General features: G+C 35.3%; 1 protein-coding gene across 2 annotated transcripts in view; it reads left to right on the top strand.

Moving 5' to 3' along the window:
• POF1B (POF1B actin binding protein) overlaps nucleotides 1-13,736 on the top strand; it is an 84,053-nt gene that overhangs the window by 63,993 nt on the left and 6,324 nt on the right. For both annotated transcript variants that reach the window (XM_043458941.1, XM_043458942.1), the window contains 6 exons: nucleotides 6,136-6,228; nucleotides 7,061-7,174; nucleotides 7,988-8,140; nucleotides 8,680-8,799; nucleotides 10,179-10,307; nucleotides 11,115-11,197. In XM_043458941.1, the coding sequence (XP_043314876.1) occupies nucleotides 6,136-6,228; nucleotides 7,061-7,174; nucleotides 7,988-8,140; nucleotides 8,680-8,799; nucleotides 10,179-10,307; nucleotides 11,115-11,197 (692 nt within the window). The remainder of the gene's footprint in view (nucleotides 1-6,135; nucleotides 6,229-7,060; nucleotides 7,175-7,987; nucleotides 8,141-8,679; nucleotides 8,800-10,178; nucleotides 10,308-11,114; nucleotides 11,198-13,736) is intronic.

Consider the following 13,736-nt stretch of genomic DNA (forward strand, 5'->3'; position numbering starts at 1 on the left):
GTGTCTTGATATTGGAATTTAAATGATTGATTTCACACCTTTTCTATTTTCTAATGCAAGCATTTAGTGCTATAAATATCCTCTCAGCATGGCTTTAGTGTGTCTCACAAGTTATGATATGTATTTTCATTTTCATTCAGTTGTATATATTTTTTAACTCCCTTTGACATCTGTGTTGAATGGTGGATTATTAATGTTTAGAAGCATATTGTTTTAGTTTCCAACTGTGTAGAGATTTTCTTATTGTCATTCTGTTATTCATTTCTAATTTGATTCCACAATGGTCAGAAAATATACTTGATATGAGATCAATTTTCCTGAAATGGTTAAGTTTAGTTTTATAGTCAAGAATACAGTCTATTTTGGTACATGTTCCATGAGAACATGAAAGGAACATGTATCTGTTGTTGGATAAAGTATTCTGTAAATGCTGATTACATCCTTTGGTTGATGATATTGTTGAATTATTATATACTCTTGCTCATTTTCTGCTAAGTAGTTCTATCAGACTGAGAAAGGAGTGTAAAAGTGTTTAGTTATAGCTGTGGATTTGTCTGTTTCTCCTTTCAGTTCTATCAGTTTTCGTTTGATACGTTTTGTAGCTCTGTTGCCTGGTGCATAGACATTTAGGATTGCTATGTCTTCTTGGTGGATTGACTCTTATTCTGTAATGTCCCTCTGTATACCTGGTGATTTTCTTTGCTCTAAAAGCATTTTTATCTAATGTCAATATAGCCCTCCTGCTTTCTTTTAAGGCTTGCATGGTATATCTTTTACTTTCATTATATATATTTTAATTTTCATTATCTTTGAAATGAGTTTCTTGTAGAAAACACATAGTTAGGTTATGTTTTTTCTTATCACTCTGTCAAGTCAATATCTGTCTTGTAACTGGTATATTTAGATCAAGTTGTAATTATTGGTATGTTAGGGCTAGACCTGCCATTGTGTTTTCGGTTCATTCTGTCTTTTGTTTCTTTGTTTTCTTTGTCTTGCTTTCATGTGGATTACTTAAATGTATTTTAGAATTCCATTTTGATTGATCTCTAGTGCTTTGAGTGTGTCATTTTGTATAACTTTTTTAGTGGTCACTATAACAACACAAGAGGAAACTACACATGGACATCACCAGATGGTCAAAACTGAAATCAGACTGATTATATTCTTTGCAGCCAAAGATGGAGAAGCTCTATACAGTCAGCAAAAATAAGACCAGGAGCTGACTGTGGCTCAGATCATGAACTCCTTATTGGCAAATTCAGATTTAAATTGAAGAAAGTAGGGAAAACCACTAGGCCATTCAGGTATGACCTAAATCAAATCCCTTATGACTATACAGTGGAAGTGAGAAATAGATTTAAGGGACTAGATCTGATAGACAGAGTGCCTGATGAACTATGGACGGAGGTTCATGACATTGTACAGGAGACAGGGATCAAGACCATCACCATGGAAAAGGAATGCAAAAAGGCAAAATGGTTGTCTGAGGAGGCCTTACAAATAGCTGTGAAAAGAAGAGAAGTGAAAAGCAAAGGAGAAAGGGAAAGGTATTCCCATTTGAATGCAGAGTTCCAAAGAATAGCAAGGAGAGATAAGAAAGCCTTCCTCAACAATCAATGCAAAGAAATAGAGGAAAGCAACAGAGTGGGAAAGACGAGAGATCTCTTCAAGAAATTAGAGATACAAAGGGAACATTTCATGCAAAGATGAGTTCGATAAAGGATGGAAATGGTACGGACCTAACAGAAGCAGAAGATATTAAGAAGAGGTGGCAAGAATACACAGAAGAACTGTACAAAAAAGATCTTCACAACCCAAATAATCATGACGGTGTGATCACTCACCTAGAGCCAGACATCCTGGAATGTGAAGGCAAGTGGACCTTAGAAAGCATCACAATGAACAAAGCTAGTGGATGTGATGGAATTCCAGTTGAGCTATTTCAAATCCTGAAAGATGATGCTGTGAAAGTGCTACACTCAATATGCCAGCAAATTTGGAAAACTCAGCAGTGGCCACAGGACTGGAAAAGGTCAGTTTTCTTTCCAATCCAAAAGAAAGGCAGTGCCAAAGAATGCTTAAACTACTGCACAATTGCACTCATCTCACACGCTAGTAAAGTAATGCTCAAAATTCTCCAAGCCAGGCTTCAGCAATACGTGAACCGTGAACTTCCAGATGTTCAAGCTGGTTTTTAGAAAAGGCAGAGGAACCAGAGATCAAATTGCCAACATCCACTGGATAATCAAAAAAGCAAGAGAGTTCCAGAAAAACATCTATTTCTGCTTTACTGACTATGCCAAAGCCTTTGACTGTGTGGATCACAATAAACTGTGGAAAATTCTGAAAGAGATGGGAATACCAGACCACCTGACCTGCCTCTTGAGAAACCTGTATGCAGGTCAGGAAGCAACAGTTAGAACTGGACATGGAACAACAGACTGGTTCCAAATAGGAAAAGGAGTACGTCAAGGCTGTATATTGTCACCCTGCTTATTCAACTTATATGCAGAGTACATCATGAGAAACACTGGGCTGGAGAAAACACAAGCTGGAATCAAGATTGCCGGGAGAAATATCAATAACCTCAGATATGCAGATGACACCACCCTTATGGCTGAGAGTGAAGAGGAACTAAAAAGCCTCTTGATGAAAGTGAAAGAGGAGAGTGAAAAAGTTGGCTTAAAGCTCAACATTCATCATGGCATCTGGTCCCATCACTTCATGGGAAATAGATGGGGAAACAGTGGGAACAGTGGCTGACTTTATTTTTTTGGGGCTCCAAAATCACTGCAGATGGTGATTGCAGCCATGAAATTAAAAGACGCTTACTCCTTGGAAGGAAAGTTATGACCAACCTAGACAGCATATTAAAAAGCAGACATTACTTTGCCAACAAAGGTCCATCTAGTCAAGGCTATGGTTTTTCCAGTGGTCATGTATGGATGTGAGAGTTGGACTGTGAAGAAAGCTGAGTGCCAAAAAATTGATGCTTTTGAACTGTGGTGTTGGAGAAGACTCTTGAGAGTCCCTTGGACTGCAAGGAGATCCAACCAGTCCATCCCAAAGGAGATCAATCCTGGGTGTTCATTGGAAGGACTGATGCTGAAACTGAAACTCCAATACTTTGGTCACCTGATGCGAAGAGTTGACTCATTGGAAAAGACCCTGATGCTGGGAGGGATTGGGGGCAGGAGGAGAAGGGGACAACAGAAGATGAGATGGCTGGATGGCTTCACTGACTCGATGGACATGAGTTTGAGTGGACTCGGGAGTTGGTGATGGACAGGGAGGCCTGGCGTGCTGTGATTCATGGGGTCGCAAATAGTCGGACATGACTGAGCGTCTGAACTGAACTGATACTGTATATCCATAACTTATTCCCATGTATTATTGTCAACATTTTATTGGTATCAGTTAACTACAGAAAATTTTTCTTCTTTCATCCCTCTTTTAGCCTCCATGTTTATGACCTTTTAAATATTTCCTCTAAGTACATTGAAATGTTGTACTTAGAAATGTCTGACGTCAGACAACATTATAATTTTTATGGCTTGAATCATCAAATTTAATTTAGAAAATGCAAAAAGAGAAGGAAAACCTACTGTATTTACCTATATTTTTGATTACTGTGTTACTTCTTCCTTCTTCATAGTCCAAGTGAATGAAAGTTACTCAGTCGCGTCTGACTCTTTGCAACCCCATGGACTGTAGCCTGCCAGGTTCCTCAGTCCATGGAATTCTCCAGGCCAGAATACTCGAGTGCGTAGCTGTTCCCTTCTCCAGGGGATCTTTCCAACCCAGGGATTGAACCCAGGTCTCCTGCATTGCAGGTGGATTCTTTGCCTTCTGAGCCACCAGGTTTCAAATTCCTTCTATCTTTTCCTTTCTCTTCAGAAAACTTCCTTCAGTCATTCTTTTAGTGTAGGTCTGCTAGTGGAAAATTCTTTTTCTTTTCATCTAAAACTGTGATTTCCCCCTCATTCCTAAAGGTTTTTTTTTTTTTTTTTTTCAATTGGATACAGAATTTGTAGTTGACAATTCTCTTGTTTCATCACTTAAAATATATTCTGGCTTCTATGGTTTCTCTTGAGAAATCGACTGTCATTGGAATTGCTGTTCCCAATAGTTAAGGTTTCTTTTGCTGCTTTTAAGATTTTAAATTTATCTTCAGTTTTAAAAAGTTTGACTGATATGTCCAGGCATGGATTTCTTTGGATTTATCCTGCTTGAGGTTTTCTCAACTTCTTGAATGTGTATGTTTGTTTTTCTGCTAATTTGGAGGCGTTTTCAGCCATTATTTTTTCATATACTTTTTCAGCTCCACCTTCTTTCTTTTACGATTCTGATGACATGAATGTCAGATATATGTTACATTCCCAATGGACACTGAGGCTCTGCCAATCTTCTTCTAATCTATTCTCTCTCTGATGTTCAGAATTATGTATCTTTTTGTTGTTCTATCTTCAAGTTCACTTATTCTTTGCTCTATCCTTTCCATTCTGCTTTTTAGTCCATCCATTGAGCTTTCTTTCTTTTTTTTTAAGTTATTGCCCTTTTAGGTTCTAAAATTTCCATTTAGTTATTCTTTGTTTTCTCAAATTTTCATTTCTGTTGCTGAGAATTTCTATTTTTTGCTATAAATATTTGCAATTTCTTATTGAAACATTTTTAAAGTGGCTATTTTAAAATCCTTGTCGGATAATTCAAACATTTTTGGTATCTTGATGTTGGCATGTATTAACTCTTTTTTATCAAGTTGAGATTTTCCTGTTCTAAGAATAAGTGGTTTTTTATTGAAACCTGGACATTTTGAGTATTATGTTATGACTTTTTATTTTGCTCAAATCTTCTTTTGTAGCAGGCCTCCTCTGATACTGAGCAACAGAGGAAGTGGGGCGACTGCTTATTACTGCCAGGTGGGGATGAAAGTCCAGGTTCCCTACTCTGCTTTTGTTGACAGTGCTTGGGGGAGTATCTCATTGCTCTTCCTGGGCGGGGGTAAGGAATTGTAGATCCCTACTGATAACATCCTGGTTTGGATGGGAAAGAGTGTTGTGGTAATGTTCCCCTCTTGGCTTCTACAGAAGCTTCACTTTGTTGGACAATGATGAAAGTCTTGACTCTTCACTAAGAATTCACTAATTCCAATTAGGTGACTAAGCAGAGAGACTGAAGGAGAGAGTCTAATTTCCCTTCTTGGCTTTTGATGGTTTGGGTAGAGTAGAATATAGCTGCATTTTTTTCTATGATGTTTGGCTGGAGTAGAGTGGTTATTATCTAAATGCTATCTGCCTTGCTAGGCTGCCCTTTTTATGGCCCTTTGGCTAGAGAGAGCAGGCTTTCCTAGGGACTTTTGTTGTCCATATCTTTGGTGTTTCTGGGTTACTGATTTCCCCAACATCACTCTGATAAGCAAAAAAAAAAAAAAGCCTAGGAAATCACTTCTGTATTTTTCCTTAGCTCCCAATGTTCTAAACCAGACTTCATTATTTTTTTCACCTTTCAGAGTCTTTTTATGTATGGTTTATACATAAATTCCAGGGCTTTCAGTTATACTTAGCAAGAAGAATAGAAAAGTATTTCTGCTCCATCTATTCAGAAACAGAAGTTGCCTGTTGTAAAATCATTTTTTCTTTGAAGAAATGAGTTTAACCTAGTGAAAGGATTTTTCTCCCTCTTTAAAATTTGAGATATTTTTATACTTCAAGCTTAAACTTAATTTGTATTATATTGTTCTCAACTCAGCCAAAACCCATACATTTGTCAGCACACTTAGGGAGATGCAATTTATTATTTGAAGATTGATTGTCTCATCTTTTCTAATCTTTAGAGAAAAAAAGTAAATTTGAGAATTTGCTGATATATTTCTATCATGAAAAAGGTGATACTTTATCATGGGAAAAAAGAGGCCCTTTTTCAAATAACATAGCTATGATCTCTTCAGGAATATTCCTTGGATTACTTATGCATGTTATTGACCAAATGTCCAGCATCACTATTCTAATATTGCCATATTAAAAATGAAGTTGTGAATAAGTTTGATTGTAGAGCAGAAAAATTAGATCACTATTACTTACATTGCCTGTTTTAAATGCTAGTAAAAATAAACCATCAATCGTTTTCTTCCCCCAGATGAGGAATATGTCTGATAAATCTCTCCGACTAGTGCTCTCCACATTCAGCAACATACGGGAAGAGCTTGGACATCTTCAGAATGACTTGACAGTAACATTTATTTTGATTTTTCTTTCCAAAGATTTTCTAGTTCTTAGCTTCCTAACATACAAATCAAAGCACTCAGTCTGCCTTTTAAAAATTTAATACAATAATATTGTGCTCACCCAGATATAGTTATTTTCTTGCAACAGTTAATTGGGGTTGGAGGAGAGAAGTAAAGAGCTGTCCAGTGTGAAAATGAAAGAAACTTGGGTGCACACTTATTATTTAGTTTACCACTAAGGTAATTTAACACTTAAAGCCAGGGAGTAGTTTGTAAAATTAGAATAATCTGACTCATTGATTAGGAACTTCCCCTTTTCTGTACTAATAAAGCATACTTTGAATTTTTTTGAATGCTTGAAAACTTCTATCTCTAAGAACTAACAGTTTCTGATTTCTATTTTAATTGGTGTTCTTCATGACATTAGCTAGATACATTCAGAAGACTTTCCATACAGTGAACTACTCCTTGAGAACTTTGGAGTGGGTTTTTTTATTTCTGGGTTCTGATGAATTCATTCAGACTCTTAATTTGAAAATTCACATCCTGCTGGGATTAACAAGGAGTCTTTGTGGATGTAAGAAAAAATGTTAAATAATTCAGAAGGTTCTGCTTTATTGCACTTAGACTTCATCAAAATGTCTATCATGCAGGTTTTTAAAGTTTCAATCATTTTGTATCCCATATTTTGATCAACTTTTAGGATTCTGTTTTATTAAACAATTGCAAATGAAATAAGTGCTTATTTAAACATTTCAATGTAAATAGACCTTTGTATTATGTAACTGTTGACAAGTTTCTATAATTCTGAGTCATAACAAATAATTTTGGTTCTAGTCACTGGAAAATGATAAGATAAGACTTGAGAAAGACTTGGCATTCAAAGAAACTCAAATTAAAGAGTATGAAGAACTCTTGGCATCAGTGAGAGCTGATAATCGCCAACAGCAGGTAAATTGATATTTTCATTGATAATAAATTAAATTGATAGTTTTTCATATGCACAGTTAGAACATTGGAGTTATGAGATACAATCCAGACAATTAAAATATGATGGACTAATTTGTTCATATGGGAATTGAGAGGCCTTGGGTATCTCCAGTTACTGAAGCCCTCTCAAAAAAATATATGGATTTATATATATATATATCTTAAGTATTTTAGATATGAAGTATAAACAATTCATAATTTTCTATTTTGTTGGGTGACAAAAATTATATAAATATTGAATATTTAAGTTCACTCACTCATTTGGTCTACTAGTGTGTTGCTAAAAAGGTTTTTGTAGATCTTAACACATGTTTGTGCAATGAGTAATTGAATGAATGAACTCTAAAAGTTTTCTACAGACATCTGAGCGGAGATGATTCTTAGGAAATCATAATAAATCTCTGAGGTTGATCCATTCCTAAAATTTGCTCCTGTGACAATCCCAAATTTTGGTTGAGTTTCCAGTTGTTACATAATCAGGCATAGGGTTATTTTGGTGCCTACCAGAAGGTAGGTTATCATATTGCCAAGGAGTAGCAAGAGTTTGCTAAATTGGTACGCTGAAAACTCATTTAGTCTTGATTCCTTCTCACTCAAGAAGGTAAGTGAGAGTACTATCTTTCATAGCTGACTTAATTTACCATTTAAGGATAAATATATAAGCAAACTGGGCATGGACAAATATTTCTTTTGTTTCATTGAATTAATCAACTAAAAGTACTCTCTCCTAAAAAGTAGAATCCATTTGTCTTATTTACTATGCATTCTTTACAGCAAGGACGTCAAGACTCAACCTCAAAATGCCAAGCATTGGAAGAAGACAATCTCTCTCTTCGGCATACGCTATCAGACTTAGAATATAGACTAAAAGAACTGGAATACTGTAAGCGTAATTTAGAGCAAGAGAATAAAAATCTTAGAATGCAGGTACTCAAATTTTGTTTTAAGCATGTGCTATTGCCTTAATTATATCATTGGTTATATATACATCTATGTGCTCTGTTAAGTTGCTACAGTCGTGTCTGACTCTTTGCGACCCTATAGACCATAGCCCCCCAGGCTCTTCTGTCCATGGGATTCTCCAGGCAAGAATACTGGAGTGGATTGCCATGCCCTCCTCCAGGGGATCCTCCTGACCCAGGGATCGAAACTGTGTCTTTTAGTCTGCACTGGCAGGCAGGTTCTTTACTACTAGTGCCACCTGGGAAGCCCATATGTGTGTGTGTGTGTCTGTGTGTGTATCCAATTCAATGCGAGAAAATACATAGACTGCTTTCCCATGATTTTACATGAAGTTAAGTCTTAACTCACTGCCATTTCAGTTGTATAATGAACTTCCAAAAAATCCCTCTGATTATTTCAGTGTTTTGTTTAATTATGTGTTTTTCATCTATTAATGTTTTGTAATATAATATGTATTTCCTTCATAACAGTCTAATTACAGAAAATGATTTTGCCTTGTGTAGGTTTCTGAGACTTGCACAGGTCCGATGCTGCAGGCTAAAATGGATGAGATTGGCAACCATTACACGGAGATGGTAAAAAACTTAAGAATGGAGAAAGATAGAGAGATCTGCAAACTAAGGGTATGTAGATCCTACACTGCATAAATATACAGGTCTGCAAACTAAATTAAGGGAATGTAGATCCTACATTGCATAAATGTACAGGTCAGCACAGACTTTCTAATAAGATAATGTTATTTTCAAGTTTAACACTAAAGAAAAATCAACTGAAGGTAGAGTAATAGGAGTCTGTTGTAGAACTTTTTGTTAAATACATATCATTGTGTAAAGAATATTGTTAAATTGTTTTGTAATTTAGCTTCATCTTTTCTAGGAAAGAAAAAAAAAAGAAATTAAGTTGGGGTTGTTGGTTTTTTAATTTTTATTTATTTATTTGGTGATGGGGGAGGGGGAACACTTTATGATCCCACCTGAAGCTTGCTCTATGCAGGCAAGAACAACTTTCAAGATTGTCCAGTGAAGCCACATTTGAATTCACAAAAATCTTTTTTTGACTTTGAGGGGTGATACATAGCAAGAGCTTTGTCAAGTGCAAGGATAAAACTGTTGAATTATGTACCTGTAATTGGCATCAAAATCCATCAAGGTGATATTTGTGAGAATAATTGTACATTGCCATATTTTGTCATTCTAGGTCAAATTGACTAACCTTTAAATTACTGATACTTAATTGTAGTTATATAACTCAAATATTTTAATATAAAAACTGACCACAGAGTTTTTTTTCCAAATATAATGTACAGTCTTTACCAAAAATCAAAATGAAACAAAATAGAATTTGCTCAAAGGGAAATCAACTTGCAGATTTCCTCCACTGGTTTCTTTTCCATCAGAATGTTACTAATAACACTTTAACCTAACAGTCATCTGTGCATACATAATGCAGTAAAGAAGGAAATGAACAGGATTTGGAGTCAGAAGACCTGTCATGGAGTTGCAGCTGTGTTGCTTATTAGCTGTTGCTCCTTTGTATCATTTAACATCTCTGGATCTCATTTACCTGTTTTGTTAATAGGTTTATAATAACACTTATCTCAGAGGGTTGCTGTGAGGATTGAGAGAAGTTATGCAGGAGGAATATGTTGTTAAGTGCAAATCATGATATAATATTAGTTACTGAGTTTTCCTTAATTAGTATTTGAAAGAATATAAACTGCCTGTTTTCTTAGCTTTATTTTAATTCTGTTGCCTAGGATTTTTACTTACATAATGCCTAAGCCTAAATTCTAAAGTCACCTTTAAAAAGTGAGAAATTCCTAATTGGTATTTCAATTCATATTCAACATTCATAAAACTCCAAATGCTTATAACTATTGGTATTTTACTCTTAATTTCATAACAAGCTGTATAACTTTATGTCACTTAACCTCTTTGGAACTCAGTTATCCATTTTGTTAAATGAGAATTATAATAGTTCTAACTTCTTTTTAAATCCTTAGACTCAATTAAATCAGTACCAAAAAGATGTTTCAAGAAGAGAAGGAAGCTGCAGTGACTTCCAATTCAAGATTCATGAACTGACAAGTTTGCTGGAAGAGAAGGATTCCCTTATAAAGCGTCAGTCAGAGGTAACAGAGAAGGGGTCAAGGTGGAGAGGAACCATACAACTCAGCCATGTGGGACAAACACTTCCCACAAACTGAGAAAAGACATATTTCCAAGACTTAACTTTATTTATAAAGAAGAATGCGAATGACTATAAGAAGTAGAAGGCTCCATTTCAGGAGAAATTATTCAAAGGACAGACAGAATTAAAGCAAAAAAGTTATGCCTTTAATATTTTTAAAATGTTGATTTTCTACCTCATTAGCAATGAAACTTCCAAAAAGACTGAGTTGCTTCAGTAAGGGACTGTGTTATATTCCTTTCTATGACTATAGCATATGGCCCAAGATCTGTTATAATATAGGTACTGAAGGAAGAAAGTATCCAAAATTGTGGTTAATATCGTATTGCTGTTATTGAACAAATGGAACTTGTAGTTATGTTCAGTAATAGATTATCTTTTAGGAAACAATATCTGTTTCCATATTGCAGTTTCAATACTTTTCTGCTATAGTTATACTTTTTAATCTTTTTCAACAGAAATTTTCACATATTCACCTTGAGAATCATGCCCATTCTATCTCATGTTATCCCTTAAGTATAGAAATCCTATACCAGTTAGTGGATTCTTGCAGAGACTTATAATATAACTTATTAGGTATCATGAAGCAAGACTATATGGAATTCAACAAGTAGGATTGGAATATTCTTACCTCAAGGCTTAAAAGGCAGGGAAAAATTATTCTTAGAATCTTGTAAAATGATCAGAAATACCTCTTACCTCATGTTTGTACTGTTTTCAAATGGTTATATTGTCTTTTATTTGTAAGGAACTCTCGAAGTTGAGACAAGAAATATATTCATCTCATAACCAACCCTCCAGCAGTGGAAGGACAACTATTACAACTAGAAAGTAATGTATTTTTAATGAAATTTGGACATGATTTTGGTTATGATATAATCCAAGTTATAGCATGTTTACTTGATATATACACCCCTAGACAGAGTTTGGTGTTTTCTGCTGGCCAGTAATTCTACTGAGGAATGAATGTTCACAAAAAGACGATAAAATTCAATAGCACACTTTCACTGTATTTATAATACATTAAATACAATGAAAGTAAAAAGCAAATAATTCATTGTTTAACCAACCATATTAGTCAGGACTCTTTCAGTTGCACATGCCAGAAACCCAGCTTAAACTGGGAATCAGTTAATCCACTTAACTGGGATTGCTTGTTGTCCAAATGAATTTGTGTGATCAAAATATGTCTACAGAAATCTGTCTTTATCTTTGGGCTCTGTTCTTTCCTGCATAGACATCATTCTTAGGCAGCATCTCTTCTTATGTAATCAATATAACCATAACTTACATCACAGCAATTTAGCAAAATCAAATAGAAAGTGACTCTTTATGAATGCATTCAGCAAAAATCAAGTTTGGCTATTTCATATAAATGGAATAATGCAAAATGTAATCTTTGGAAACCAAAATCTTTCACTTCACATGTTTTCAAGATTCATCTGTGGTTTAGCATATGTCAGTACTTCATTGATTTTTGTTACTAAATCGTATTCCATTTTATGGATGTATATAACATTTTATTTATACATTCATCAATTGATGGAAATTTGGGCTGTTTTCAGTTTTGAACAATGCTACTGTAAATAGCTGTGTACAAATTTGTGTATAAATATGTTCATTTCTTTTAAGTATATACCAAGGAGTAGAGTTGCTGAGCACATAGTAACTCTGTTTAACTTTTTGGAGAACTAAACTTTTCCAAAGCAGCTGCACCATTTTATAGCTGTTAGCATTTGCCTTATATATTGTATTGCTTCTATATTGCATGCATAAATATATACAATTGTTATGTCTTCTTGGATTGATCCCTTGATCACTTTGTAGTGTCCTTCCTTTGTAGTGTCCTTCCTTGTCTCTTGTGACAGTCTTTATTTTAAAGTCTATTGTCTGATATGAGTGTTGCTACTCCAGCTTTCTTTTGATTTCCATTTACATGGACCATCTTTTTCTACTCCCTCACTTTCAGTCTGTATGTGTCCCTAGGTATGAGGTGAGTCTCTTATAGATCGTATATATATGGGTCTTGTTTTTGTATCCATTCAGTCAGTCTATGTCTTTTGGTTGGAGCATTTAATCCATTTACATCTAAGGTGATTATCAACTTTTATGTTCCTATTGACATTTTATAAATCATTTTGGGTTTGTTTTGTAGGTATTTTCCCCCTTCCTTTCCTTTTTTGTTCTCTTCTCTTGTGTTTCTTGCCTAGAAAGTTTCCTTTAGCATTTATTGCAAAGTTGGTTTGGTGGTGCTGAATTCTTTTAGCTTTTGTTTGTCTGTGAAGCTTTTGATTTCTCTGTTGAGTCTGAATCAGAGCCTTTCTGGGTAGAGTATTCTTGGTTGTAGGTTTTTTTCCCCCTTTCATTACTTTAAATATATCCTGCCACTCCCTTCTGGCCTGCAGAGTTTCTGCTGAAATATCTGCTGATAACCTTATGGGGATTCCCTTGTATGTCATTTGTTACTTTCACCTTGTTTATTTGAATATTTTTTCTTTGTATTTAATTTGTGTTTCTTTGATTAATATGTGTCTCGGTTTGTTCTTCCTTGGGTTCATCCCATATGTGACTCTGCACTTCCTGGGCTTGGGTGACTATGTCCTTTCCCATGTTAGGGAAGTTTTCAACTATAATCTCTTCAAATATTTTCTCAGGCCCTTTCTCTTTTTCTTCCAGGACCCTTTTAATTCAAATGTCAGTGCATTTAATGTTGTCCCAAAAGTCTCTGAGACTGTCCTAATTTCTTTTAATTCTTTTTTCTTTCCTTTGTGGCAGAGATTTCCACCATTCTGTCTTCCAGGTCACTTATCTGCTTTTATTCCTCAGTTACTCTGCTATTTTTTTCCTTCTAGTGTATTTATTTCAGTTCTTGTCTTGTTCATCTCTGTTTATTTGTTCTTTAGTTCTTCTAGGTCTTTGGTAAACATTTTTTACATCTTCTTGATCTCTGCCCCACCCATTCTTTTTCCAAGATCTTGGAACATCTTTACCATCATTATTACTCCAAATTCTATTTTAGATAGATTGCTTGTCTCCTCTTCATTTAGTTGTTTTTGTAGAAGTTTATCTTGCTTCTTCATCTGTAACATATTTCTTTGTCATCTCATTTTGTCACTTACTATGTTTATGGTCTCCTTCCCACAGTCTGCATGATCATGGTTCCTCTTGCTTCTGGTGTCTGCCTCCTTGTGGGTGAGGTTGGTCCAGAGGCTTGTTCCATTATCCCCTTGATAGGGTGATCAGAGCTTGCCCTACATGTTGCGTGCCCTAGATATTGCTATTTGGTTGTCACTGCCCTGTCAGGGGTGGGGTCTGTTCCCTAGCTGTCAGAGTGGAGACCCTCAGATTTGTTTCTTAGCTGTGTTTCTGA

This window comes from Cervus canadensis, chromosome X, assembly GCF_019320065.1.
Source record: "Cervus canadensis isolate Bull #8, Minnesota chromosome X, ASM1932006v1, whole genome shotgun sequence".
NCBI lineage: Eukaryota > Metazoa > Chordata > Mammalia > Artiodactyla > Cervidae > Cervus > Cervus canadensis.